Source organism: Hipposideros armiger, unplaced genomic scaffold (assembly GCF_001890085.2).
Source record: "Hipposideros armiger isolate ML-2016 unplaced genomic scaffold, ASM189008v1 scaffold_493, whole genome shotgun sequence".
Classification (NCBI taxonomy): domain Eukaryota; kingdom Metazoa; phylum Chordata; class Mammalia; order Chiroptera; family Hipposideridae; genus Hipposideros; species Hipposideros armiger.
In genome coordinates this window covers 597,107-622,986 of record NW_017731843.1, presented here as the reverse complement: position 1 = coordinate 622,986, position 25,880 = coordinate 597,107, and the positions used below count along the sequence as shown (strand labels likewise).

General features: G+C 48.7%; 1 protein-coding gene across 1 annotated transcript in view; it reads right to left on the bottom strand.

Annotated features, from left to right (window-relative positions):
• Positions 1-25,880, bottom strand: part of CAPN13 (calpain 13) — an 83,063-nt gene that overhangs the window by 13,183 nt on the left and 44,000 nt on the right. Inside the window, exons 7-19 of the mRNA XM_019667280.1 lie at positions 25,445-25,512; positions 21,080-21,165; positions 17,228-17,302; positions 15,995-16,122; positions 14,073-14,209; positions 10,225-10,236; positions 8,027-8,226; positions 6,975-7,011; positions 6,561-6,617; positions 3,473-3,530; positions 3,317-3,375; positions 1,657-1,725; positions 471-583 (exon numbers count right to left, since the gene is read on the bottom strand). Of these exons, the coding sequence (XP_019522825.1) occupies positions 471-583; positions 1,657-1,725; positions 3,317-3,375; positions 3,473-3,530; positions 6,561-6,617; positions 6,975-7,011; positions 8,027-8,226; positions 10,225-10,236; positions 14,073-14,209; positions 15,995-16,122; positions 17,228-17,302; positions 21,080-21,165; positions 25,445-25,512 (1,099 nt within the window). The remainder of the gene's footprint in view (positions 1-470; positions 584-1,656; positions 1,726-3,316; positions 3,376-3,472; positions 3,531-6,560; positions 6,618-6,974; positions 7,012-8,026; positions 8,227-10,224; positions 10,237-14,072; positions 14,210-15,994; positions 16,123-17,227; positions 17,303-21,079; positions 21,166-25,444; positions 25,513-25,880) is intronic.

Genomic DNA, 25,880 nt, shown 5'->3' with positions numbered 1-25,880 from the left:
GACCTATGAAGCACTCCTGCACCCTAAGGTATTATTATCATTAGCCCAGGCCTGAAAGCTCTTGTCTCCTTGAAGCAGTCAGACGCCATTGATTTCATTTAGCCCCAAACCCTCTGTGAAGAGAGTGCATCAGCCCTCCAGTGGGTATTTAACCCTGATGGCCCAGATGCCGCATGGAAGCGCCTCCAAGGGGGGCTTGGTTTCTGGTAGGGTATCAATCATATAGGGTTATTTTCTCAGAATTAGAGCGGTGCTGGGGAGAAGGGCGATTGGGAAAATTGACTGGCACATGACAGCTCAGGCAGGGGAAGATGAGGTCTGAGTCCAGAGCCTGGAGGCCCCCAGAGGCCAGTGTAAACCAGGGGAGGACTTGGATGCTGCAGCTCTGTTGTCTCCTGGCTGCCCACACTGCTGCACTAGCCTTGCCTACAGCATGCTAGGGGTGTGCATCACACACATGCCACCATCACCCCCAGTCATCGGGGCTCAAAGGATCCCCTGCTTTACCTGTATTCCTTATGGCTTCCCGCAAATCTGAGCTCAGGAAAACACCAGAGTTCTTCTGGATGTTCTGGAAAACACTCTGATATGGAAAAGAAGCAAGAAGCCTTGTGAGTCTCATTGCCCACCTTGAAGAAGATGTCCTGGGTAGAGGGAGGTCCCAGAAGTCCCTTTTCCATCGCTGGAGGCTGCTTCACTAAAGCTCAGAGGCAGGCAGCGCAGTCCAGCCGAGGACCGAGGAAGGCAGGGGTGGGCTCTGCATGATGAAGCACCCACTCTGACTTCCAGCAGCTGGGCTATAGGTTCCCCTCCCAGGCCCGCAGCTCCTGCTAAACCAACCTGCCCTCTCCTCTTCCTCACCCTCTAGACTGGGCTCACTGCTTTCCAGGGAGGTGAACAGCTCTTTAAAGAGTTTGCATAGGGGGGTGGTTAAGAGCACATGAACTTTACAACCAAACTGCTGGGTTTACATCCCAGCTGCATTGCTTTGGGCAAGTTACTTCATCTTTCTAGGAGCTAGGTACTATGATTAACCCTGTGCTACAAATAGGGAAACAGGACTCATCTGCGATTTTGCCATATCTCCTGGGAGATGGAGGGGAAGGGAATGAGGTGAATTGGCAGCCTGGGGATGCCCCAGTGGGCCACGGGGGGGATGAGGAGCACAAGGCTAGCTGGTGGTTTTAGCTGTAGTGCAACCACCAGCCTCCTAGAGCAGCGGTTCTCAACCTTCCTAATGCCGTGACCCCTTAGTAGAGTTCCTCATGTTGTGGTGACCCCCAACCATAAAATTATTTTCACTGCTACTCTATAACTGTCATTTTGCTACTGTTATGAATCGTAATGTAAACATCTTTTTGTTTTCCGATGGTCTTAGGCGACCCCTGTGAAAGGGTCGTTCGACCCCCAAAGGGGTCGCGACCCACAGGTTGAGAACCGCTGCCCTAGAGCAATCCTATTCTGCCACTTGATCAGGCATTGCCTTCTGGCGGTGCATATACGCCTCTCCAAACAAAATGGGAGCTCTCCCTGAGGGCAGGGATGAGGTTCCTTTTCTTTTGTATACCTCAACCCTGGTACAGGGTCAGGCACCCAGTAAATATCTGCTGAACTGGATGGAGTAAGAGTGCTAGTCAAAAAGAAACATGCTGGCACCTGGCAGCAGACAAGACGGCTCCACAGTCTTGAAAACTCCCCTTGGTTCAGCAGCCCATTCACTTTCAGCTGCTGGGGAGTTAAAGAGTTAACCAGGCCAGCGTGCAGTGAGCAGAGGGGCAGTGGGTCCTGACAATGAGGTCTCCATCCGTCAGCTAGTAACATAGTCAGTCCAACGTCACCAGGATGGGAAGTGGCCCCATGCCAGCTACCTCCCGCTGCATCTGCAAGGGGCCTAGCTTAGATTTATTTTACAAGGGAAAATAGTGAATTGGAAGGAGAAGAAAGATCTGAGAGAGGTTGGGGGGCGGCAACATCCCTTGCATCCAGGGGAAGAGAGAAAGCCCGAAACATAGCCCCCAAAGACTTCACCAGTTGGAGTAGGCCCCTGGCAGGGGAGAGTGGGGCAGAGTATGAAGGGGTCGTGTCAACTCCTGAAGCAACAAAATATGTGCCAGGTGTGCACACGAGTGGATGGAGTGCATTAATTGTATTAAAGCCAACCCTGGTCACTCCATACCATGGGTTTAATGAGAACTAATGAAAAGAAAGGAATGGATCTCTGAGGAACTGGAGTGTGAGCAGGAGGAAGGGTAGAAAAGACCAGACTGCTTTGCAGGGGCCTGGCAGATGTGATGGCCCTGGGGTTATCTGCCCCAGGCCATGGAGCTGCCATGGCCATTTTGATTCATCTGCAGGTATGGGCTGTGTCTCTGAGTGATTCCAAACCCTGCTGTCAGAGACAGGGCCTGATTTATGATTTCAACAGGAAGCCCTCTTGTTCGACAATGGCAGGTTTCAAATTCCCAGTCAAGTCTTGTTAAGAGAAAGAGCTGGGGGATCTGTCTTGCTCCCAGGAGACAGCATGCACCCAAGGAAAGAGCTACAGGCAGCAGCTAGGGATTAGGTATACGTGGAGCTAGTCCCTCCTGCCAGTGGGGACAACAGGTGGAGAGGAGAGAAATGTCTCCTTGGAGAGAGGAGTCAGGAGACCTGGGTTTGATTCCCAGCCCTGCCACTTGAGGCCATGGAACTTGGACAAGCCACTGGGTGGCCCCAATCCTGGCCTCCTCATCTGCAAATACAGCATAATTAATAATGGGGTGCAACTGCTGTGTAGACCTAGGCATTTTCTACAACTTTCAGTGGTTGTTCTCTTTATTGTTAAGTAAGGCATTTAAATAGTGAAGACTCTTCCAGTGGCAAGGGGAGGGGTGGAGAGAAAATAGTGCCAATTGGTGGGGCAAAGACAGAAATCCAGGCACAAACTCTGACTAGATAGATGTGTGATCTGGCCAAATTGCTTAACCTCTCTGAACCCCTGTGTCTTTCATGGTATGATACTACTTCTTATCATAGGAGTGTTGCAAGAATTACAAGGAAAAAACACATGTGTACCCGCACAGTTCCTGGCACACAGCGGATGCCTGGTAGGCGGTGACTATTGTCATTATTGCTGTGGTGGTTCTGGAGAGTTGGCGAGTTAGTCTAGAATCCACAGACACCCAAGCTCTTTGGTGAGCTCTTAGAACCAAGGAAGAAGAGAAAACACTGAGAGCAAAGGGTTCCCTAACATCCTAATTACACTCCTGGGCAAGCCCACAGAGCAGATGGGCTCTTAGAGCTGGGGGGAAGGTGAAGGGATGACTGAAAAGGATACATCCATTAGAGCCACGATGCTCCGGCACTCATCCAAAGAGAATGCATCCTCTGGAAGCCCTGAGATGGGGAGGAAGAGGAACAACTGAAATGTCAGGGAGACGGGCATTGGACTGGGTTGGCAGTGGGGATGAAGTTGGGGGCAGCAGGTCCTTACCTGTCAGGAGTTCCTGGTTGAGAAGGCTCTGAAGCTGGGTGGCATCGATGTTCTGTCCCTGACCCAAACAAGGGAGGAATGCAGGAATCACTCAGTGCCCAGGAGCTTAGGGGCACACCTACCTGACTCTGTAAAAACACTCAGATTTCTAATAACAGTTCCCACCAAGTGCCCATCTCACTGTGTCATCAAGCCTTTTCTGATGGCTCCCAGCCATGGTGATAACTCTCTCCCCTGAACATCTGTAGTGCTGATTACTCCTGACATTTGATACCTTGTGTGGGTCACCTTGCATTTATCTCTTCATTCTTTATTGGATTGAAAGCAGTGCTTGCTTCCTCCCCACTGTGCCTGGCACTTAGGAGCCCTTCAGGAGAAGTATTGTTGAATGAATCAATTCAGCCCTGTAGCTGTGTTTCCCCATCTGCTTCCAGAAAAACACCAAGAAAATATGACTACTGAATGTGTATATATGGTGAGAGGAGGTGAAAACGCTGGGACTGGAGGCTAAGAGAATTTGCTCTAATTGAGCAATTACTTAGCATTAGTCTTCCCAGACACTGAAGCAGAACGGGAGACATCTTGATTTTCCTGGGGAAGAAACTGAGGTTGAGGGGAGGGAAATTTTTCCTGGCCTGAACTTCTGGAGGCATTAACTAGCATTCAATTTTCTACCCGGGACACAGAGTACCTTCATGGTCAGTGTCTTCCATGATGATTTTACGGAGAAGTAGAGCTGCTCTATATGTGGCTGTTTCTTACTTCAGCCTGGTGAAAGCTGAGGGCATAAGGTGACATCAACACCCTGGAAAAGCTTTTACATGCAGGAAACCTGAAGTGAAGTCTCTCAGCAGGTGGCTTTGCACAGTGGCACTAGGTCATGTGGAAGAAGGTGCCTCCTTGGGGTCTTTGAGAACCCCATAGACTACAGACATGCTGTCCGCAGAGCTGGCCTCACTACACAGCACTAAAGCAAAAGCAGTTCTATAGCACATTCTTATGGGAGTCCTTCAGCTAGGAGGATGGCCCCTCCCTCACAACGCGCCCAGAGAAACATATCCTGCCCCTGTCTGAAATTGGCCCTCAGGTCGCTTCTTCAATGCTTCACTGGTTGCTTATGTCAGTGTGAGCTTTTTCCTCAAAAGAATCATGGCACCTCGCTTTGAAGAGCAGTTGACATGCTGGTGAGGGACCCTAACTCACATGGAATCACCAACTAGCATATAAGCAGCTTTGGGGCATGCGTCATATCTCCTTTCTCCCTCCCGAGGACAGCCCCTGACCTGGACCCTGCACCCAATAAACACCAAAACGTTTGAGGAGATGAAGATAGGAAGATGAGGATGGAGATAAGTTAGCCTCAATGAATTCCTCAAGAACTGCACTTTGTCTCTATCGCCTCAATGTAAGATCCCTGAGGATGGATGCTTAGCATTTCCAAAGCTTAGTGTGGTACTTGGAATGTCCTAGGTATTTGGGACATGTTTTCAAACTGAATAAAGGATGGATAGATGGACCCGACCCTGAGGTCGAGTGTGTCCTTGCTTTCCCACAGGAAGCCCCTGGGTTATGGTACCATTACCACCACCATCGCTAGTAAAGGTAACTTGTGGTAATGGTAGGCATAGTAGCAAGTGTTAGTTTAGGGCTAAACAGATATAAGAGGTCAGGAGAGAGGAACAGTGAGCGCAAGGACAAATATTTTGCTGTCAATTTACCAAGGAGGGTACAACCTCTGAGCATAGTTTGCAGGTTGTGCAGAATGATGCCCGGTTGGCCCTGCTCAGGGGTGACCAGCTGAGGTGGGGGAAGGGGCTGAGTGCAGCCGGGCTCCCCCTTCCCAGCCACCCGCCTTGGCACGAAATTGCACCTGTGTCTTATTTCATTCCTATAAAGGCTCTATGAGGAGGCATTTGGTTGTTGTTTGGAGAAGTCTTAATTAGGGAATCTGTACCATTTATCATCTGAGCAATTATATTTTTTTATTTCAGATGTGCAGGTGCATGGACTATATGGAGGATTTTGCCACCTGCCCCTGAAGGAGTCTTGGTCTCAGTTATCCTGTTCAGGTCCTGCTGATCACCTTGGGGGTAGTGACCTTAGCTTGGGCATCTGCTCTGGGGAAGCTAATCTGTCCAGTTCAATGCAAATTAATTGAGCTCCTTCTCTATGCCTGGGCAGTGATAGGTACTGGGGACAAAGAATGCACATGATGTTATCCCTGCCTTCAGGAGCTCGCAGACTGGGGACAATCATCTTGCATCAAGCGAAGTGCATTCTGAATCAGCCCATATGTGGACCTGAATCCTGGGTCCATATTGATTTCAAGGAGGTCCCATACTGAGCTGCTCCTTGCAACATGTACCCTTCATGCCAGCTACATTTTTAATTTCACCTTGTGTTTCCCTTTGGGCCCACACTGCCTAAATAATTTCCCTTTGGGCTGCCTCCCAGTCCTTACTGCCCCATTAGCCCTCTGAATGCCTGGCATCCTTCCTGTCCTTGGCCTCTGACTGGCCCAGGGCTGGCTCCACACACATGATCCTCTGTATTAGTGTCTACTTCCCACACCAACATGATAATTAATGGTAAAAAGCTCCTTGTGCAGAGCCCTTGGCATCGGTTTTTAACCTGACAAGTCAAGGAGTTCTTCATAGTGGTTTATAAAACCATTAAGAAAATCCCCTGTACACATAGGTGGCTTGGCAGGAAGAGGGCTGCTGGTGCTTTCTGAAGCCAGCCAGCTCCTGGGGGAAAAGATGCCAAGGTTGGTGAAAGGTGGCAGAGCAGGAGAAGAAAAGATTTCAAGGGGTGTTGCCAATTGCTTGTTTCAAGATTTAAAGAATACACACACACACACACACACCCCATAATGAGCCTTTCCCTTTCCAAGCTCCACATTTCATCCCAGATGTCACCCAGGTAGGGCATCACTTCTCTTCAGGGTTTGGTAGCCAGATCAGTTCTGGAGACATCCAGAGAAAGAGGTTGATAAAATAACTCATCAAGTCATTTATCCTCTCTGTATCTTGATAAAGTCTGGGAGAGATGGTCCCTCCATCACCTGGCCCCATGCTAAGTACTCTACCTGCTGAGCATATTTGTAGAACACGCTTTGTTGGGAGCCATTTTCTGGAAGACCTGCCTGGATCAAAGGGAAAATAGCCACCATCAAATTTCTGGGGAAGGAGGCTACCTATCTGGTATAGTGAGGGCACAAGAACCCCCCCCCCATATCTGAGACAGAGGCTTCATCTAGTATCAGATAAAACCTTTAGGGAAATGGGAAAATGGAAGTTTGTGGAAGGAAGATGGTAGGGTCCAGTCTGGCCTGGGAGGCCTGGTCTTCTCCCCTCTGCCCTGCCCCTTTGAGCCATCATGGGCTCTTATGCTGTCTCTGTTTTCATTGGTCAGTGGTAAAGCAAGAAGGAAGGAAACAGGAACTCTTGGGGATGGGATGTGGCCAAGGAAGCTCACCAGTCAAACCTTGCCACACACTTACCTTCAGTGTTCTGGGGTTGAAATTGGTGCCCATGTTCCTAGAAAATCAGACGGACAATGTGACAAGGGTGACCAGCTCACTAGTCAAAGGAAACTTGCACATAGAAGGCACCCTAGGTGGCACTGGACATGTACATCAAAGACTGAGTGGACAGCCTTAGCACAGCAGGATGTGAAGTGGGCAGACATGGCAGTCAGTAGACAGGTGAGCATCATGACCATGTGTCCAGTCTTTTGTCATCTTGCCCTCAAACCATTAAATAAATGGTTCTTTTCATAACTATGCATGTACTATAACCCCCATTACCAAGACAGCAGGTAAGCTTTGTCTCAAGTTCCAACTCTGATTGGTGGCACAGTGGCTGTCTGGCATGCTGGGTTCAGAAGGCCTCATCCATGTTTAACTGTAAAGACTGCCATGATTACAGTGATGTCTACTGTGGGTACAAGGGGGATGAGGCACCTAGCAGGGTGTGTATTCATTGATACCAGCCTTGACCATTAACCTGGCATAGAAGACCCTTCATGATTGGACTCTATCTTTCAGGCCCATCTTTCACTTTATCCCTGTTGTACCCCACATTTTGGCCACATTTCATACAATTACCATGTATATCATGTACTACCTTCCTTTATGTATGGCCAATATCACTTAACAAGCCCTGTGCTCACCCATCCCTGCTTCTGCTCATGCTTTTTTCTTCTACCTGCATTGTCCTCTCCTCTGAAACATTAAATTATGTTTCCCATCAAGGACTAGCTCAAATGCCATTTCCTCCAAGAAGCCTTCCTGAGTACCTCTTGCCAGAGGTGGACCCCTTCATTTTGTCCTCCCATGTGACTTGGCATCATGTCACTTGGCATTTCCATCGAGCAATTGTTTTTTTTTGTTTGTGGCCTAGTTATTGGTTCACAGATTTTCTTGCCTCCCCCTTTGTGGTGAGCGTTTTGAGAGTGGGGCCCATGCTGACACAGTATGTGCTGCATGGAATGACACAATGTGTTTTTATAAAAAATGTAGAATAAAACACTTAGAACCCCAGAGGTTCTTACCTGTCACTGCCTGGCATTTTCTGGAAGATTCGAAGCAAGAACTCAACTTCTCTCCACACAGACACAGCTACCACATAGGTCCCCGGGCTCAGAGTGAAGCACTTTGTGAAGTTCCACTTGGTTTTAGTCTTTATGCCGTTGCAAGGATTTCGGAGTGGGGAAAAAAAGGTGGGTGGCAACCTCTCCCGGAAGTGTTGGAACTAGAGGAAACATGATGGTGAGAAAGCTCCCTGTGTGCATGCGTCCCAGCCAACAGGAGCGACCCACTACCTTCCAGACCCCTCTCCATTTACCACGGCAGCACTAGAGGCCCTGAAAAGGAAGATGGTGCTTACCTGAACTTTCAAAATGCAATAGTGTTTAGGCTGTTATTTAATATAGATGCTAACACTACAATCAATGCAAAGATATCTGACATACGGTTTTGCCACATTAAACCCAACAGCATCCTGGGTTTCCGGGTTTATCTCTCTGCTTATATATACAGAAGATTTTCATGAAAACTAGTGAGGTTGTTCCAACACTGAATTACTGTGGGAGTCCCCAGCGCCCCTTCTGTCCTGAACTTTTTCAAAGCACCCTTTGGACTGCTACAGCACTGCAGAGTTGGACTCCTTTCACTCCCTCCATCTCATCTTTCCAGCAGAGAGCCCTGACATTTCTTCTCATTGAAGAATAATAGGCCCTGATCATTTTCCTTTTATTTCAATATTTTCTTAGAGATAAAACAATAAATATAATGCAGTTCCTATTACTGGATGTCACATACATATTACATAATAAAAACCCCTTACTAAATAAATTTTCCCCAATACAGTCGAGCATGGGGATTCCATTTAGAATGGTTACACAGCATGAAATGATTATTTGTGAGCTCTGCCTTGGGGAAAAACAAGGAGAAGGGAAGAGTTTCTTTTCAGGGGGCGGGGGTCAGGGCTGGGCTTTAAGATGAGATAGGAGCTAGGCCACTGTCCCAGGTATGCAGCAGGGGGCTGGGTGGCGCCTCCAAAGTGGTTCTGGTGGCATTAACAGCAGCACCAGTGGGTTTGGAGCATGATTTGCTTGGGCCCTTCTGGCAAAAGCAATGATGAGCTCAGTTCTTCTCCAGAGAGTCCGCACTGACCCGTGGCTGTGTGTGTGTGTGTGTGTGTGTGTGTGTGTGTGTGTGTGTGTGTGCGCGCGCGCGCGCACGTGCATGCGAACACGCATGTCCATGTGTTCATGCATGCAGGTACACATGTGTGGGCATCGTGCCCCCTACAATCTAGAAGATAAGGTTTCCCTGCTCCCTGCTCCCCTGCTCTCCTCCCGCCACTGCACCCCTGTGGCTGTCAAGGCTCCTGATCCTTCAGAACAGACTTGCTCAGTGGCAGCAAGAAGTGTGAGTATGGGGCCATGTTTCCTGGATCCAGCCCCCACCCCGCTCTCCAGCTCTGGCAACTGCAACACCGACCTATTCTTTGTACTGAGTGCTTTCCTTGAAGCCCTTCCAAAAGTTCCTCTTCCATGATTGGGGTACCGGGGACCAAAATCGGATCCTAAACCCAGCTCTGTGGCTGGGTTACTGCTGTGACAGATAGGCCTCTTTGCTGCCTGCTTTGTTCCCCGGGCTTCTGAGTAGCTCCTGCTTGGAGACACCCTGTCTGGCCTCCGTCTAACTGTTGGGACACTCCTGGGAAATCTGGAGGAGTGTCCCTGGACCAGTCAGCATGCTACAGTCACCCACCACTCCTTCTCTTCCATCAGTTGTCCCCCCACAGCAACAGCACCACGGAGCCCACATCCAATTAAGGGGTCTGAGTGCCTGTGAGGTTAGGCTTTCCAAACCCCACCTGTGCTTCTCCATCCTTACTCATATTTTAAGCCACCTTTCACCAATGTTGAGTCAGAATATCTACTTAGGATGGGTGACAATTTGGTTGTAAGAGGAATGAGAGGATGTGGCTTGAAGTTGCATTTGCACAGCATGCATCCTCTTTGTGGTGGATTTGGTGGCTGACAAAGAATATAAGAGGCTAAAGATCCCCTCAAGGTACCCCCTTTAGCCCTGCCTCTCAAATAAAAGGGAACCAGCTGCATAAACCTTATCAACAGCAAGACACATGTCAAGGCCCCGGGTGTTGGAAGAGGCATAACACTTTACCAACGGACAGCAACAGAGGCTTGCGAAGCCCAGGGAGGGCAGCGGTGAACCATACCTTAGGGTCGACCTGTAGGGAAGAAGAAGGAAAACAGGCTCAGGAACCCAAACCAATAGGCAAAGGCAAACGGCTCCCAGCAGCATGGCTCAGGGCCCTGCATACCTTCTTCTTTCATGGTCAGCCTGTTCCCTGGCACAACCAGAAATGAACAGGGACCATTACTCATCCCCTAGGCAGAGCTGTGAAAAAAGAAATTGAACCATTGTAGGGATCAAGAAGGGGAAGGAAACTGAGGAGGGGGAGAAAGTGCCTGAGAGGAGGAGATTCTCTCTTTGTCAGCTCAGCCAGCTACAGTTACGTATCATAGCAATGATGATAAGATTGGGAGGAAAAGTGAGACATTGATGGAGGCTGGAGGTAAGACAGAACCTGGGCCAAATGTAAATTCCCCAATGTCAGAGTTCCAATGAGCTGCAAACTTCTTCTGTCCCATCAGGCCACTGCAAAATGTACTGGGAATTTGTTCTAGGCTCCCTGGTGTTCATAGGGAATGGATGTGTGCATCTGAAATGCCTACGATCCAGTCTTTTCACGTGGCAGAAGGAAGCACTGAGGATGCGGTTCATTTTTAAGCAACTCCACGGTTTGCAAAGTGCTTCTGTGTTGGATTGTCACAGTAATCCTGCAAGCAGATGCTGGGCTCCCTATTTTATGGATGTGGAAGTTGAGGCTCAGCAGTCTAAGTAGCAGAGGTAGGAATAAAGCACATTATGTTGCTTCCTTTGTGGTTAAGACCCACCCCCAGGCACTGTCTCCCACAGTTGGGTTGCACTTCTTTTCCACTGCTGCTCCTGGGTCCTACTTGTGAGTACAGATCACTTGATTTGCCCAGGCAGACTACTCCCGAGACCAAGAGTGAGCTGGAAGGGAGGTGGAAAGTCCCAGCCTGGGGGAGGAGCTTTGGGGTGAAGATAAAATGGGTTGTCCACCCTTGTCTTTTATCTCTTTCCTGTCTTCTCCTTGCCTATTTGTACATCACCCATGTTCAGTTTGATGAAGGCAGAGCAGTGCTCCCATAGCAGTTGAGGAGTCATAGGCCCACAGCAGGGCTGCAGCAACACACATAGTTGTCATCTGGGCAGCACTCTGTCCACAAATGCCATTAGAGCTCTGGAGATATCTGAGAGCCTGGTTGCTGGTATCAACATAGTCTGTTTCTCAGCTGAACTGTGAAAGGAACTCAAGTGTCTCTTGAGGTATCAAGGTCTGGACTATGTTTTGGTGTTCAACTCAATCAGGATCCTGCAAGATCCATTGGGATCTCCAGGGAGCCTGAGAAGATCTTGGGTCTGAGTGCCCCTTTCGGAAAGTAGGCAGTTGAGTAATAATGCATCTATAGCTGAAAAGTTGAGGAATGGTCTTGGCAGCATTTAGAAAACAGATATGATAACAATCCTGCTAGGGCTCCTGAACTGTAAAGACTTTGGGCAAATCAGTTAACACAAGGTCCAGCTCTGGAGCACCAGACTCACAGGTGACAATGCAAACAGCACCCTAAAGAGCTGTGTGCTAGGCAGCCCTAATATCCTTTCTGAGTTTCTGTCTCTCATCAGGAAAGGGAACAGTTGGCTGAGACATTTTTAGTAGTCTTGTTTGGTGTCCTAAACAGTTCAATCCTGGCTGGGTAGACCAGATGTCTCAATTCCTTCCCAACCCTTCCCATTCCTTTTCTTTTGTTCTTCTCAGAGGTGAGAATTGGGGGACACTGAGGATGAGGGTCCTCTTAGAAAGCACCTGAATCATTTGAGATTCCTGGATGAAAGCGATGGAAACTAACCCAGAATAGGTTGAGCAGAAAGTCATTTATGGGAAGGCTAGCTCATAGAGTCAATGAGACATCTAGAGAGTACAGCTTAGAAAGTGGGCAGGAACCAGATGAGATGGTTACACAGCTGGACAACACCACAGGATCTGCCCTCAATGCTGCTGCTGGGCCCAAAGATTTGCTGCAAATAATCCCTCAGCTGGTTCTACCTCTTTGAATTACTTCCTTAACAGTCAAAGCCCAGAGCAACCAAGAGTGTGTATGTGTGGGATGGGGCATGAGGTGAGGACCTAATTGGACAAGCCTGGGTCACAAATCTGTCTCTTTGCATCTGTGGGCTGGGGAGAGGGAATATTTGCCCTCTGCTGCAGTGGGAAAATAGGCCCTGCCTTCCACCAAGGTTCCCCCACCATGTGGAAAAAGTGTTCAGGTGCCTGGTGGTAATGAAAATGTCGACTGTCCACTACTGCATCCTTAGGAGATAATCCTTGATAGCCTCAGCAGGGTTGAGGCACCTCAAAAATACTGTACTAAATCCCAACAATTTCTTTTCCATAGATTTCATACAACTAGGAAGTGGAGATGTGCTTAGAGAGAGCAGAACCCAAAGGGTTCACCTCCTTCTGAAGCCAGAATCATTGTTTTTCCTTGAGTTATGAGCATCACCAGGAAGGCAAGTGCCTAAGCCCTACCGAGAGCCCTGAACCTGGGACCAGATGTTGTAGTATCAAGCACTCCCCTGTCACCTCCTAGTGTGACCTTGGGCAGGTCATTCTTGCTGCCTGAGCTTTGGGCTCCACATCTATAAAAGTGGGGACACTAGGGTTTTTGGAACAATGAATGTGAATAGGCTTGGAACTCTGAAGTACTGCATCACTGTGAGGCCTTCTTAGTACAGTGAAGTATAGCCAGCACACAGGACTGTTCCACTACGACAGTGGAGTGACCAGGCGCCCTACCTGTCCATAAATAGGCTAAGACTCATGGTTGTGAAAGCTGCCTAGTCTCAATGAACAGAAACTGAGATGATTCTTAAAGATGATGTAATCAGAGCTCCAGGCACAGAGGTGATGGGTGTGTTTGATGACAAGCTTGGATGACTCTGGTGCCCAGTCCCTAGCTCTGCCATTAACTCTGACCGTGTCACTTCACCTCACTGAGTCTCAGTTTCTTCAAATCTAATATGAGGAGAGGGGATCGTAGCATTTGGTGGTTGCATGATCTTAGTTATGCAAGTCAGTGCAGAGGGGCTGTGGGGTATATCACTTCAGAACCATTCACTTAATCTTTGGGATGCATTAAATTATTTGGGGTAGGAGGAGGGAGCAGAGGCATTAGATTTTCTGTTGTAACTCTTTTCTTTTAAGTGGTATTTTCAAAAATGAATTCCCTGATTACCTACTCAGAATTAGGGTGCATGCAGGCTTGTGGGTAGGGGAAAGGCCCCTTAGGAGCTGAAAAGCTGGGTTGGGAGTGCCATGAAGTGGAAGGAGGGGAGGCTAGGTGGATGAGTGGCCAAGCAGATACTTGCAAACACACCACTGAGCTATGAATGGACTGTGGTCTAAACATAAGAGAAAAACATACCTCCTGGCTTTATATCCAGGATTATTTTTTTCTTAAACTCCTCCCCAAGTTTTGCCAATCATTCTTAAACTTTCAAATCAATAAGCATCACCCAGGGAGCTCATTACAATGCAGATCTCCAGGCTCTATCCATGGAGATTCAGATTCAGAAGGTTTGGGGGTGGTCCCAGGAATCTGCATTGTTACAACAGCTGGTCTTGGACTAGACTATGTTTTGAGCAACAAGCATTAGAGCCTGCAGAATACCAGGGAATGCTGACAAGTGACACAGGCAGGAGGTGTGCACCGTTGTAAACTTGGTCAAGTCTAATCTCTCTGTCTATGGTTTCCCTGCAAATTTACAGAGTTGGACCAGATGAACTCGATAGCCCCTTTGGGTTTTTATCTCTGTGGCTGTGGTTCAGTGAATTCTCACAGCCTGGTTGGCTGCTCTCTCCCCTCAAGTCATACACAAATGTCCCCAAAGAGCAAGCCCTGAAGCAGGCTGTCTTACCTTGTATACCTGGAAGCCTAGTGGATATTCTTTTGCCTGTAAACTTTCTGGCATGATGTTGAAGGACACAATGACATTGTTGTTTTCTGTGCTCTCTGATACAGAGAAGAAATATTGTGCATCCTTCTGAGGTCCTTCTGCAAGAGAAATAGCTGTTACCAGAGCTCAGGTTGACTCATGGGACTCCTGGAGGGGCCATGTCCAGTTCAGACAGCCCTGGTGGGTTGGGTTAGAAACTCTGGATTTGGAGACCTAAGGCCCAGGTCCCAGTCCCGCAGTTACTCCCTGTGGAACAAACTTCTTTATTCTGTGAGCCTCAGTCTCTTCCTTCTAAAAATGAGGAGGGGGACTATATTCCCCACTGGGTGAGAATGTTTCTTAAACTGTAAAGTTACAGACTATTTTTATAATAAAAACTCCAGAGTCCTCAGGTATGTATGAGTGTACGTATTGGTGATAACATCTGAGCCTTGAAATGATGTTAACCCCAAAAGCACCAACAGAGACAGGAAAATAGGCAAAGAGATGGCAATTCATAATACTCTATCACCCAAGCGAGTGCATCAAAGCCAGAGCAAGAGAGAGAAGGGATGTGAAAACCATTAGTTTCAGATGCATGAAAGAATGAAAAGAACTCAAGATAGAGATGAATGAATACACATCAGAAGGCTTGGGACACAACTGGGCAGCTGTGAAAGGGGGAGAAGGAGACAGAGGATCATCATGGTCATAGGCTTTTGTGAGGTTGAACAAAATGATACATTAAAGTGGGTTAGCAGTACCTAGCAGGTGCTTGCATGCTGGCTCCCATCTCTTTCTGGTAAGGAATTATTAAAAATGGACCCAGTGCATCATTTGGGTTAATCCATTACTATGAACTATCTTCAGGGAAGAGGGCTTTGGCCCCACAGTTAGGCTGGCGCAGCTCAGGTAGGTGAATCAGCAAATTTGCTGCTAAGAGTGACTCAGAGGCTCCTTAGAGTCTGCCCATGGCCTCCTGGTGACTAGGTTGTCTGACCAGCAGAGTGAAGAGCCTGGAGGTTGAAGAGGGACACCCTGGGGTGGTGTCATTCAAGAAAACCATTCTAAACAGGCAGGTGCCAAGGAGAGGGAATGCACATGTCTAGGTATAAACACTCACTCACTCACTCACTCACTCACTCAATCACTCACTCACTCACTCATTCACAAACCTTGTTTACACAGCCTCTCCTATCAAGGATATGTAAGCATCCTCAGCTTCATCTTCCCAGGAAGCTATGTCACTCATCCATACCACACATGGGGAATGGGAGGTGCAGTGAGAATATATGACTCTCCTAAGGTCACAATCAACAAGATTCATTTCAGGGGAGCCCGAAGGCAGAGGCTGAGGGTCAACTTCTGGGATGTCAGCACACTGCTGCAGGACACACCAAACAAAGGGGCAGGAATGTTCTCCTTTATGTCTGGGTGGTGCTTGTGGTTTCAAGGGGCAGATAGGGATTACTAATTCCACTGTTTGCAGATGGGGGCGCTGAGGACAGAGAGGCTAAGTATATTTGCAGAGTCACAAAGCCACTATGTGGTAAGGACAAGGGTTTCACCCAGACTCTGACTTTTGCCCAGTGTCTTTCTACGGCTCCCCCACTGTCCTGGATCATTACTGAAGAGCAGTGAGCCTGTTCTACTCCTGGGAGCTGGGTGGATTTTGCCAGAAGGACAGTGGGATGGGAAAGCACAAAAGGGCAGGGGAGGCACATTTGAGATTCTCCTGCCCACCGCCACCAGCAACCGTTTCCCTTGGAGAAGTATAGCTGTTCTTTTAGGCTGACAAATTCCTCTCCTGCCAACTTTGGGCTGATGGTCCAGAATTAGGGGCCATTGAGACCTGAAGCCAATAGGGCTAGGGCTGGCAGCTTCCCGTCTGGCAGAATAATTACCAATGTGGTCCTTAAACATCTCTTGAGACCATCCTCCTTGGGTCATGTTTCCATGGTCCAGGTTGATTGGAAATTCGTTACATATATACAAACAGGAGAAATTCTCTTGGAAATCTTGGCATGACATCCTGTTAAAAATAGATACACATCACTTAATGACCCTTGGTTTTGTCCTTAGGGTGGGGGTTCCCATCACTTGACTGTACCTTTGCCTGTCAGCTACTATATCCATTGACTTACTACTGTCTTACCCAAAGATCAGACCCTCATTCTGTTCATCCATGGTCAAGTACACTTCTGCTTCCTCCAGTGGTTGGGAGGACAAGGTCAGAATCAAATTCTGGGTTCTGCATGTCAACTGGCAAGTGCTTTATCATTAACTGTCATCTCCTCGGCCCACTGATCAAATCGTGAGCCCACTTGGCCAGCAGGATGACTGCCAGCCTCTCTCTGCTATGGATCCTACACACTGCGAGGAAAACTGCCTTTCCTGGGGCCTTTTGCCAATTTCATTCTTGAGGTCTTTATCAGGATAGAATGCATCCAACACCTAAAATCCTACCTCATGCTATGATTAGAGATACTGAAAATATTTTTCCTTCTCATTTACATTTCTCCCTCTGATTCCTAATTACTTAGATCCAGCCTCCTTTTCCCACGTGCTAAATTTTATTTAACTATGTCACTAAGTAAACTCGTCAACCCCTCAGAAAAATGCCCATCTTATCCTTTAAGATGTGAGCATACGGCTAGAAATGTGTTTTCAAAACATCTAGTCCTACATAGCTGCTGGGCAATGTCAGCAATGTCTCACCCAGAATTCTCGAATCAGGGCTAGGAGATGAACGCTGAGCTGAGCTCCTCTTTTGGAATTTATGCCAGGGGAGACTGTGGAGCTCCAGGGTCCCAAGAAGAAGCATATAAGATACAGGCATAATAACCATGCATCCTAGCTTCCAGGAAACTGTTGGTTGCAAAGTTTTGGTGCCAATATTCCCATTTTACCATTAATATTTCCTGAAAATTTCAATATTTCAGAGCTCAAATACTCACACAAATTGAGAGCACACAAGTAATTTCCAGTCCAAAGCTTCTGTGTCTTGGGGAGAAAAGAATCCTGGTCTCTGCAAAGCTAATCTCTAGTCTCACAAACGTTTAGGGAAAGGGGTAGGGATTGAGGGTTTGGGCAATAGTTAAAGATTTAAAATATAGTTTTAAAAGGAGAGTAAATACCAAAATTCGCCATTGTCCTTATCCTCATACAGCTGGCTTTTCCGTCTGTCTTGAGTTTCCCGCCACTCCAGAGACCTGAGCATGGACAGACAGAACGTAGGGTGAGATCTCCCAGGGCGTTTCATCTCAACCACATGTGGCCCAACAGGGACTCCTTGTACAGTCCTCCATTAGTTCCTGGGTGCAAGTGGAGAGTGCCGTTCTACCTGGTGACCCAAGTCAGTACTTCTCTATATGCTGATGGCTGCCAGGCAATCCCTAGCCTGATTCTCTTTCCCTAGCTTTAGATGGATACAGGCTATGGTCCATCCCACATCTCCACCAGAACCCCCCAGTGGCCTTGAAATCAACTCACCCCAATCTGTTCTCATCTTCTGCCTCCTCCTGTTGCCCAAGAGAATGTGAAAGCCCCTCTCTCTCACCCCCTGCATCCAATCACCAAATATTAACAATTTACTAATTCTACCTCTGAAACGCCTCTCAAAGCCATCTGCTTATTTCCATCCCTCCTGATGTGGTCCTAGTTCAGGAACTCTGACCTCCCTCTTGGACTTCTAAAGGGTCTTCCTGAACTCAGTCCTGCCCGCTTTCCCATCTGTTCTCCACACTGCCATCAAAACGATCTTTCTAAGACAGAAATCTGATTGTGGCATTTCCCTGCTTAAAACACATCGGAAGTTCCCTTTTACTCTCAGGATGAAGTTCAAACTCCTGAAACAGAACCTTGGCCTCTGCCTACCTCTCCAGCTTCACCTGAGCAACTGCCTATTTCCCCACCCCACTGTCACCCTTGAATTCTATGCTCCAGTAACAATGAATGTCTTCATTTCCTTAGAAATACCTGTGCCCATGCTCCCACCTCTTGGCCTTCATCATGAAGCGTCTTCTGCCTGGATTACCCTTTCTCTTTTCAGTCCTGTAACCCGATAACTTTCACTCATCTTTCCTGCTAAACTGCACTTCTGCTAGGAAACTTTGCTTGTCCCCCTCTGACACTCCCACCATGCCCTCCTTTGAGCCCCATGGCACCCTATGCCACTCCTGTCTCAGCACTTAGTACCCTGTGTTACAAGTACTTATTTATTTCTTGTTGTCCCTCACTAGACTTCAAGTTCCGTCAGCCTTGCTCACCATAATAATATCCTCATAGAGGCTTAACACAATGCCTTGGCACATAGTAGGCATGCAATATTTTTTGGCTTGATTAATTAATAATTAAAATTGTCCACTTCACTGGGGTAGTGTATTCCAGAAGCTAGTCCTAGGGTCTGTGGTGAAGGAGGAGACCCTCACAGGCAGAAGGGAGCAGGTGCCCCCTCCTCAGCCAGCTCCTCAAAGTGGAGGTAAGCTCAGAGGCAACAGGCCCCAGAGGCACAGAAGTATAATGAGATCTTTCTCTGTGAGTGGCTTGCGTAGAGGACCTGGGTCACCTCTGTGCTGGGAGAGCGAGGCAGGAACCATCCCTCAGGCTCCTGGCTGTAGGGTGAGCCAGTCAGATGTGCTGTGGTAAAACGGCAATTTTATAATTAAGCAATAATTACATTTTCTGCAGTGTGTAAGGGAAAATAAATGTAGTATAAATCAATACGCTATCGATTCATGCAAGTTTGCCTTTAAGTGTGTGCGGCTGAAATTTCAATTATGACTGAGATTAGACCACCCAGCTCTCTCCATCCATCTCCATTCTTTAAAAAGTAGGGAGGAAATCGACCACCTGCACGGAGACAGTGATTATGCGGCCTTGTTGCTTCCTTCTAGCCTGGTTTCTGGTGGGAAATGGTGAACCTCAGTGCTCAGCCAAAATACCCGATCCTACAGAGTAGGTGCTGCCAGGTCCATCTCCCCAGTCTGTGCAGTGTACACATCTCTGCCCTGCTCAGAGGCCTTCATAAACCCTCAGGCCTGGAGGGTGTGAATCCAAATGTCTAAGCTGGCATTGGGCTCAGCCCCAGCTCGCAGCTTCTCTCCCCGTTTCTTCTGCTTCGGGCCAGCTTGTTGGCCCTGAACACACTGTAACTGTTCCTGGCTCAGCCCAGTGGGCCTACCCTTCCCCACCTCCACAGTGATCTCTTCCAAAGTGAGTCATACTTATTTTTGGAGGTTGAGCTCAAGTTCAATCCCATCCAGGAAGCTTTCCCTGAACACGCCTGCCCATCGGAGGCTTCTCTTTCCTGATCTCTAGCGTCCCTTGTTGGCCGTCACCACTCATTTGATATTTAGCATGGGAGACATGGGCAAAACCTCCACTCCTGTGGTATGTATGGTCTATTCTCCCACCCCAGAAGAATGTGTCATTGACATTCGCCCCTCCTCCAGTCCTGCCCTCAACAGCTACCCCCGAATGAGGAATTCTGGATAATTGTACTACCCCCTGGGCCATATTCGGCAGCTTGGGGTAATGATTGGGAAGGAGAAATGCAAAAGGCCAGAGGCTGTTAAGGTTTACATTATAAAGGGCAAAGGGCACCCCTGGGAAGGAAGGAAGAACAGAGGCAAGAGAAAGGAGATAGGGTGAGTGGGTGAAAACATTGCCCAGTGGTTCCTGGTTTTGCAAGTTTGCTCCCCTTCTGTGGAGGCGACTCAGCTGCCCGGCTCTCCAGGATGTTTCTGGGGTCACATGAGGCTCACGCTATGAACTCATGTTGCTTGCTGCCTCTCTCTTCCCTCTCCACCTTGCTTTCCTATCCTTCACCCTGATGGTATTTCCATCTCCCGTTTGCCGAGTGCCCACTGATGTGGGCTCACGGGGCTCATGGAGGATCAGAGAGGTCCCTGCCACAGCCTAGTCTGGGCCATTGGGCCACACTCTGGGTACTGCTTTTCACTGCTTATTGGGTCCTGTTCTCCTGTATACCTGAACGCTTTGCATTTCCTTTTAGATCATGTTATCGTTCCCACTCCCCGCTTCTCCCCACATATTCCCCAGCCCCTACCCCCAGCAATGCTGCTGTGGCCACTGCTGTATCTCAGCACTTTTCATGGATATACATGAGTCCTCAGAGGACTGCGCCAGGACTGGGCCCTGCTGGCTGCCCAGCGGAGCAAGCACCTGTCACAGGCCCTCTGTCCCGCTCAGGACCATCATCTCACTCTCAGTTAGCGAGGGGGTAGAACCAGGGACTAGTCCTCCTGGCAGCTGGGAAATGCCAGCCCAGCTTCCTCTGTGTGGGAACCGCTGACCACACGGTCAGGTCCCCACGGTCAGCTGTCAGGGAGCAACTGCCTGGGACATGGCCAACAGGGGCACTGAGACCCGCTTAGCTCCATTCACCCCTTTCCTGAGCATCGGTCACCCGTGAGAGTCCAGATCAGCAGGGCAGGAAATCGATCCAGCTGGACTGAGTTAAACGATCATCCAGATTTTTGCCTCGGTTCCCCTGATGCCCCCCAAAATGAAATATTTTCTACCCCAAGGACATGGCATCATCAGGACCAGAATCCCATGGGACCCCTTTATGGGATGAGGCACCTTCTCTCCAGTTCTCCCTGCCAGGTGGAACTTGGCTCCTGACCTGCCCCTCCTTTTTTTTAAACTAATTCTGGATATGTGGGTCCACAGCTCTAGACTGTGACCTTCTGGAAGACAGACTGGGTCTTGTCATCTCTGTATATACCACAGCATCCACCTAACGTACTGTACTGAGTACAAATGGTACACAGCTGATATCTAAAAGATGCTTGGTGAATGGCATCATGGGAGTGTGGGATGGACCAATAGCCACACGTGGGTGTGAACTAGAAAAGCATGCAGTGAGATCCACAGCAGGGGAGGCAGACACCGCCCTCCTGGGGCAGGGTGCACTCTGAACACCGGGTTTCAGTGATGGATAGAGAGGTTTGCAGAAGCCATACCTGTCACTCCAGCGCCCTTGCCATTCGGTGTGGCCCCAAGGGTTCCACAGCCGGATAAGAGCTTCCCAGCCTCTCCTGTACTGAATCTGTAAAGAGCAGAAAGGAAACTGTCAGTATGCCCCAGCGAAAGTCAGCAGAAAGTGGGGATATGAATGCAGCTGCTTTTTACCTCCAAGGACTAATTTAACTTCTGACCTCATTTGGCTGCAGCCAGAAAAAAAAATTGAGAGGAAAAAAAAAATCGATGTCTGCTGCCTGTGTGGAGTTGGAATGAGCTAGAGAAGAAAATGGCCCCTTGCTGCTCAGCACCTTGCAGGGCAGGTGCAGCTTCATCATTCCATACAGCTGCATCCCAGAACTTGGGTGAGCTGAAATTTAATAGCAGATAAATAGCATAGGATGTTGCTGCAGGCTGCAAATGGGGGGGAACTTTATGGGTCCCCAGCCTCATCTAAGCTCTGTCACAGCCAGCATCTCTATTCCGTAGACATAGCTGCTTCCCTGCCAGCCACCCATTGGGAGATTTGCCGGAGTCTGGAGTCTCCGCAGTGCTGTCCTGAGTAAGGAGGCTGATTTGAGCAAGACCGGGACAGTGGGGGAATCCAGATATCCGAGCCTGGCCCACGTCATCTTGCTACCCTGCCTCTGTTGATAAGCAGGGCGTCCTGATGGCCTGGACTTTCCTTTCCCCTGGGGACCTCATCATCACTCTCCCAGATAGGGAGGTTGGCACATTTGCTCCTTCAGACCACTGAGGCCAGAGGGCAGGACTATTGAAAAATTACAATGAAATAATAGCCGCCCTTTGAACCTACAGTTCCTGATCCAGGAGCCCTCAGCCTGGAAAGAGAAATTAAAGCATGATTGAGCTGTAGCTGTGATATTGATCTGTGCTAATGTTGTCTGCGGAGGGAGACAGAGGCTTGGAGGATGAGGGAGGAGGCGAACTTGTTCATTGACTCCGGGGTGGAGGAGGCCGAGTGGAATGTCACCACATGGAAAAGATCCCTAGTCGTGGAGGCAGGGCTCAGAGCCAGGCTCCAGCTGAGCGCTTGACATGCATTATGTCCATCAATCCTCCGAGGTGGGTTTTTATATAATCCCTGTCTTGCAGAGGAGGAAACATCAGAGAGGTTGAGCCACTTTCCCAAGGCCACAGAGTAAGTGGCAGAGGCAGAATTTTGACCCCAGTCACTGTCAGTCTTCAAAGCTCAGGCTCTTAATTTTGGAATTGGGGGTGGATAAAGGGTACGCACAGCCGCACCAATGCCCAGCTCATTCTCAGATGTGGCTGTGACCCTAACCTCGCATATAACCCCTGGGCCACCTGGCCAAAGCCCATGTAATCACCAAGGGGGCACAGCCATGAAGGGGCAATGCAGTCAGACAAGGGCCCAAGAATCGGGCTAGGGTAAGGTTTATTTTTCTGTGGCTGTTCCTTGTCTGCTCCTATCTTTGGCTGGCACTGCAGTGAGAGGTGATCTGGCTTTTAATGTCATATGGGATGGGGGGTGCTCCTGGCAGAAACCCAGATTTCCTGCCCCTCCCTGTTCCACCCCCAGGTACTCCAGGTCTCGCTTACAGTGTATTATTAACTGCCAGCACCTGGAGGGGCCCAGAGAGCAGGATGTGAGAAATGGTGGCCTGGTGGCCCAAAGAGCTTAATAAGCCACCCTCAGTGCCTAACGGACAGTCAGGGACTCAGCTGGGCACCGGGGAAAAGAGTGGCCAGTGATTAGAGGAGTCTGGAAGAGGGCTAAATGAGGCATGCAGATACACACTCTCCCCATTGCCCAGGGGAGTCACGGACCAAGCTAGGTACATAATAAAAAATGCCAATTTCATTTATCTTCCTGTCTGTGTCCTGCCCAGGGGGAGGATGAGCAGATTAAAAAGCACACTGCATTTATGGGCTGGTGCAATCTTAGCACTTGCAGAGAGTTATAACCTCTTTCTGGAGAAGGAATCTTTAACCAAGTCAAGTTCTTGGGCCCCTGTCTGACTGTGTCACTCTTTTTTGTCAGTGCCCTACCGGTGATCACATGGGTCAAGGCCATGTGGCTCAGGGAACCATTTGAGGCCAAGGTCACAGCTACATCTGAGAACGGGCTGGCCCACTTGCTTCACTCTCTTGGCTACTGAGTACCCCTGACCCTGGTCAGCTCTCTCAGAAAGGGTACCACTGGGCAAGAAATAACCCTGGTTGTCTATCCTAGGATAGTATTTTCTTAAATGTATTCTCTTGAATACTAGTTCCATAGGCTATTAATAGCTATTTCTAAAAAAAGAAAAAAAATGGCTTCATGGCTAATGGTGGAAGAAAACCAAGCTGTACCTGTATCATTAATACAGGCCTTCTCAAAGCCTTTCAAATGTAAATATCTACTGAGAATCTCCAAGTAGGGGATATGGTAAGCTTCACGGAGAATCTCACCCAGCCAGTGCTCTGTAGAACACAGGCTGGGAAGTGTCAGCAGCCTCAGAATGGCAGGAATGGTGAGAATAGACCATTCAGGACACACAGTTTTAATCATGTGCCATTACCGGGGAGATGTCCTGTTCAGACCACTCAGTGCATTATAAGAACAAATTAAAGTGTATGTTGTAGGGGAGCAAATGTCTGGGCTATGAGCGGAATCGTTAGGAACCCAAACCCCCGCTGAGCCCACAGCCCGGCTCCTGAGTTCACCTCCATTCCCTTGGCTTTTGGTGTTTACATGGCTGCTCTATAACCTGGCTGCCACTGCCATCCCCACGCCTTGCCTCCGTGGGGACTCATATCCCATGGCCATCTGGACCTCTGAGAAGACCCTTCTCTCTTGTGTTCAGAGGAGAAACAAAGGCTGTCTCAATGTATAAACAGGGCCTTGTGCAGGAAAGGCAGATACATCATGTAGGTACCATGGCTCCTTCATTCCACACCCAGCACAGATATCATTCACTATCACAGTTCTCTTTCCCCAAACCTAGGAGCCATGCCAGTCTTGTCAACACAGTGATCCAGGCAGCATTGTCATTCGATCAAAGTTGACACACTTTAAGAAAACCTATTTGCTTTCTGTGGCCTAGACTTGCCCACATCTGGGACAGGGAGCTGTGGGGAGCAGAGTGTCTGTACGTGGCCAGGTGTGATGATGGTATTGGCTGTTGCCATTGAGAATTCAGGGAGGGGCTTGGGAGAATTCAAAGGAAGGAGGTCTGGAGTTGCTGTGACTGGGATTACTTCCGGCCTGGGTTTATCAGAACAACCTCTTCCTTGCTTGTGGGAAATGTCTTTTGAGCTCCTCACATATGTTCTATGGTGAAGGATCAGTGATGTCATCTTCGCCAAGTACAAGTACACTCATTCACTCATGCAAGCGTGCCCATCCATTGATCCAGTGAGCATCAATAGGTGCCTACAGAGATAGCATTTTGCTACTGATTTCCTTAGGGAGACAGGCAGGAGACAGAAGATGTTGTCCTTGTGATGTGGGTTGGAACATTCATGAAACAATGGAGCAACAGGCCTTAGGTCAATGGAAAGGAGAGATTGATTGGTACATGGAGGGAAGGCAAGCAGGAGAAAGCATGCTAGAAACAGAACCTGATACTCTGCAAACCTTGGCCCATAAACCTATGAAAAATATACCCTGGAGTTTGGAATGCTATCTCTTCGAATGCCATCCTTGCCTCTTCTATGAGAATAACATTTTAGCTGGGCATATGGCAGCCCAGCAAGACTGTTTCCTAGACTCCCTTGGGCCTCGGTGTGCCCACATGTTTAGGTTCAGGCTAATGGAATCTGAGAGGAAATGGCATATGCCTTTCCTGATGTGTGCCTTCTATATGGATGTGTAAGTGTCCCCTGGCATTTTTCTGTCCCCCTGGCTAGGAGATAAGGGGACCTGTCCTGGGCTCACAGGTAGTAGGCAGAGCCACTACTAGCCCAGAAATCACCTGCTTACCTGAGAGAGAAATGAACTTTATCTTGTTTGAACCCCTTATGTTGGCGTTATCTCTGTTATAGCAGTTTAGTTGCTACGTTACAAATAAAACCTTTTCGGGGCAAAACTTCCCCCAGAGTCAATTGGCTAGTTCATTCTGCTTTCTTTTGGGGCTAATCCCCAAGTCTAGCTAGACACTCATCCTTTCTCACATCAGATCAAGGACAGCAGAATTTCTGGTGGGTCCCTGGGGGATGAGGATACTGGACACCAGAACGTCTGGATGACTAGAGGAAATGAGGCTGTCCATGATGGGTGCCACCATGGGGCAAGGGTGATAACTACTCATTTCAGCTTTGCTGGGCTTGCTGAAGGCATGCGATTCTGATTCCTATTTAGAGGAGCAAGAACACGGGGGCCCAGCCCATGGGACCCTTACCTGCTCGGCTCCAGTCACTGTGTAGGCATGCTGGCTCACCAGGCCATTCTCCATTCTCGAGTCATCACCTGTTGGCTTCAAAGGAGCAAAGCAGACCATGCATTAAACAAATATTCACAGGTTCCTCAAAGAAATAAAAAAGCACAATCCAATCAGCAGCTGAGCCATGGCTGGGTGAAAAGTGTCCCACTGACTCACATTGGAATGGCATATATCCTGGCACTCTTCTCCAGAGAGGCAGAGTTTGAAGGCTCCTGGGTGGTTGAGGCCCAAGGTATTTCATACTTCAAGACACCACCCCATTACTGATAAACCCCCCAGAGAGTCCTGAGGACCTGGGCTGCTTGCTCCTTCAATCACTCATCTTCATGAGACACAGCACAAAACCTGTCTGCCAGGTATACCCACCACCCCTGTGCTATGAGTAATTGGGGTT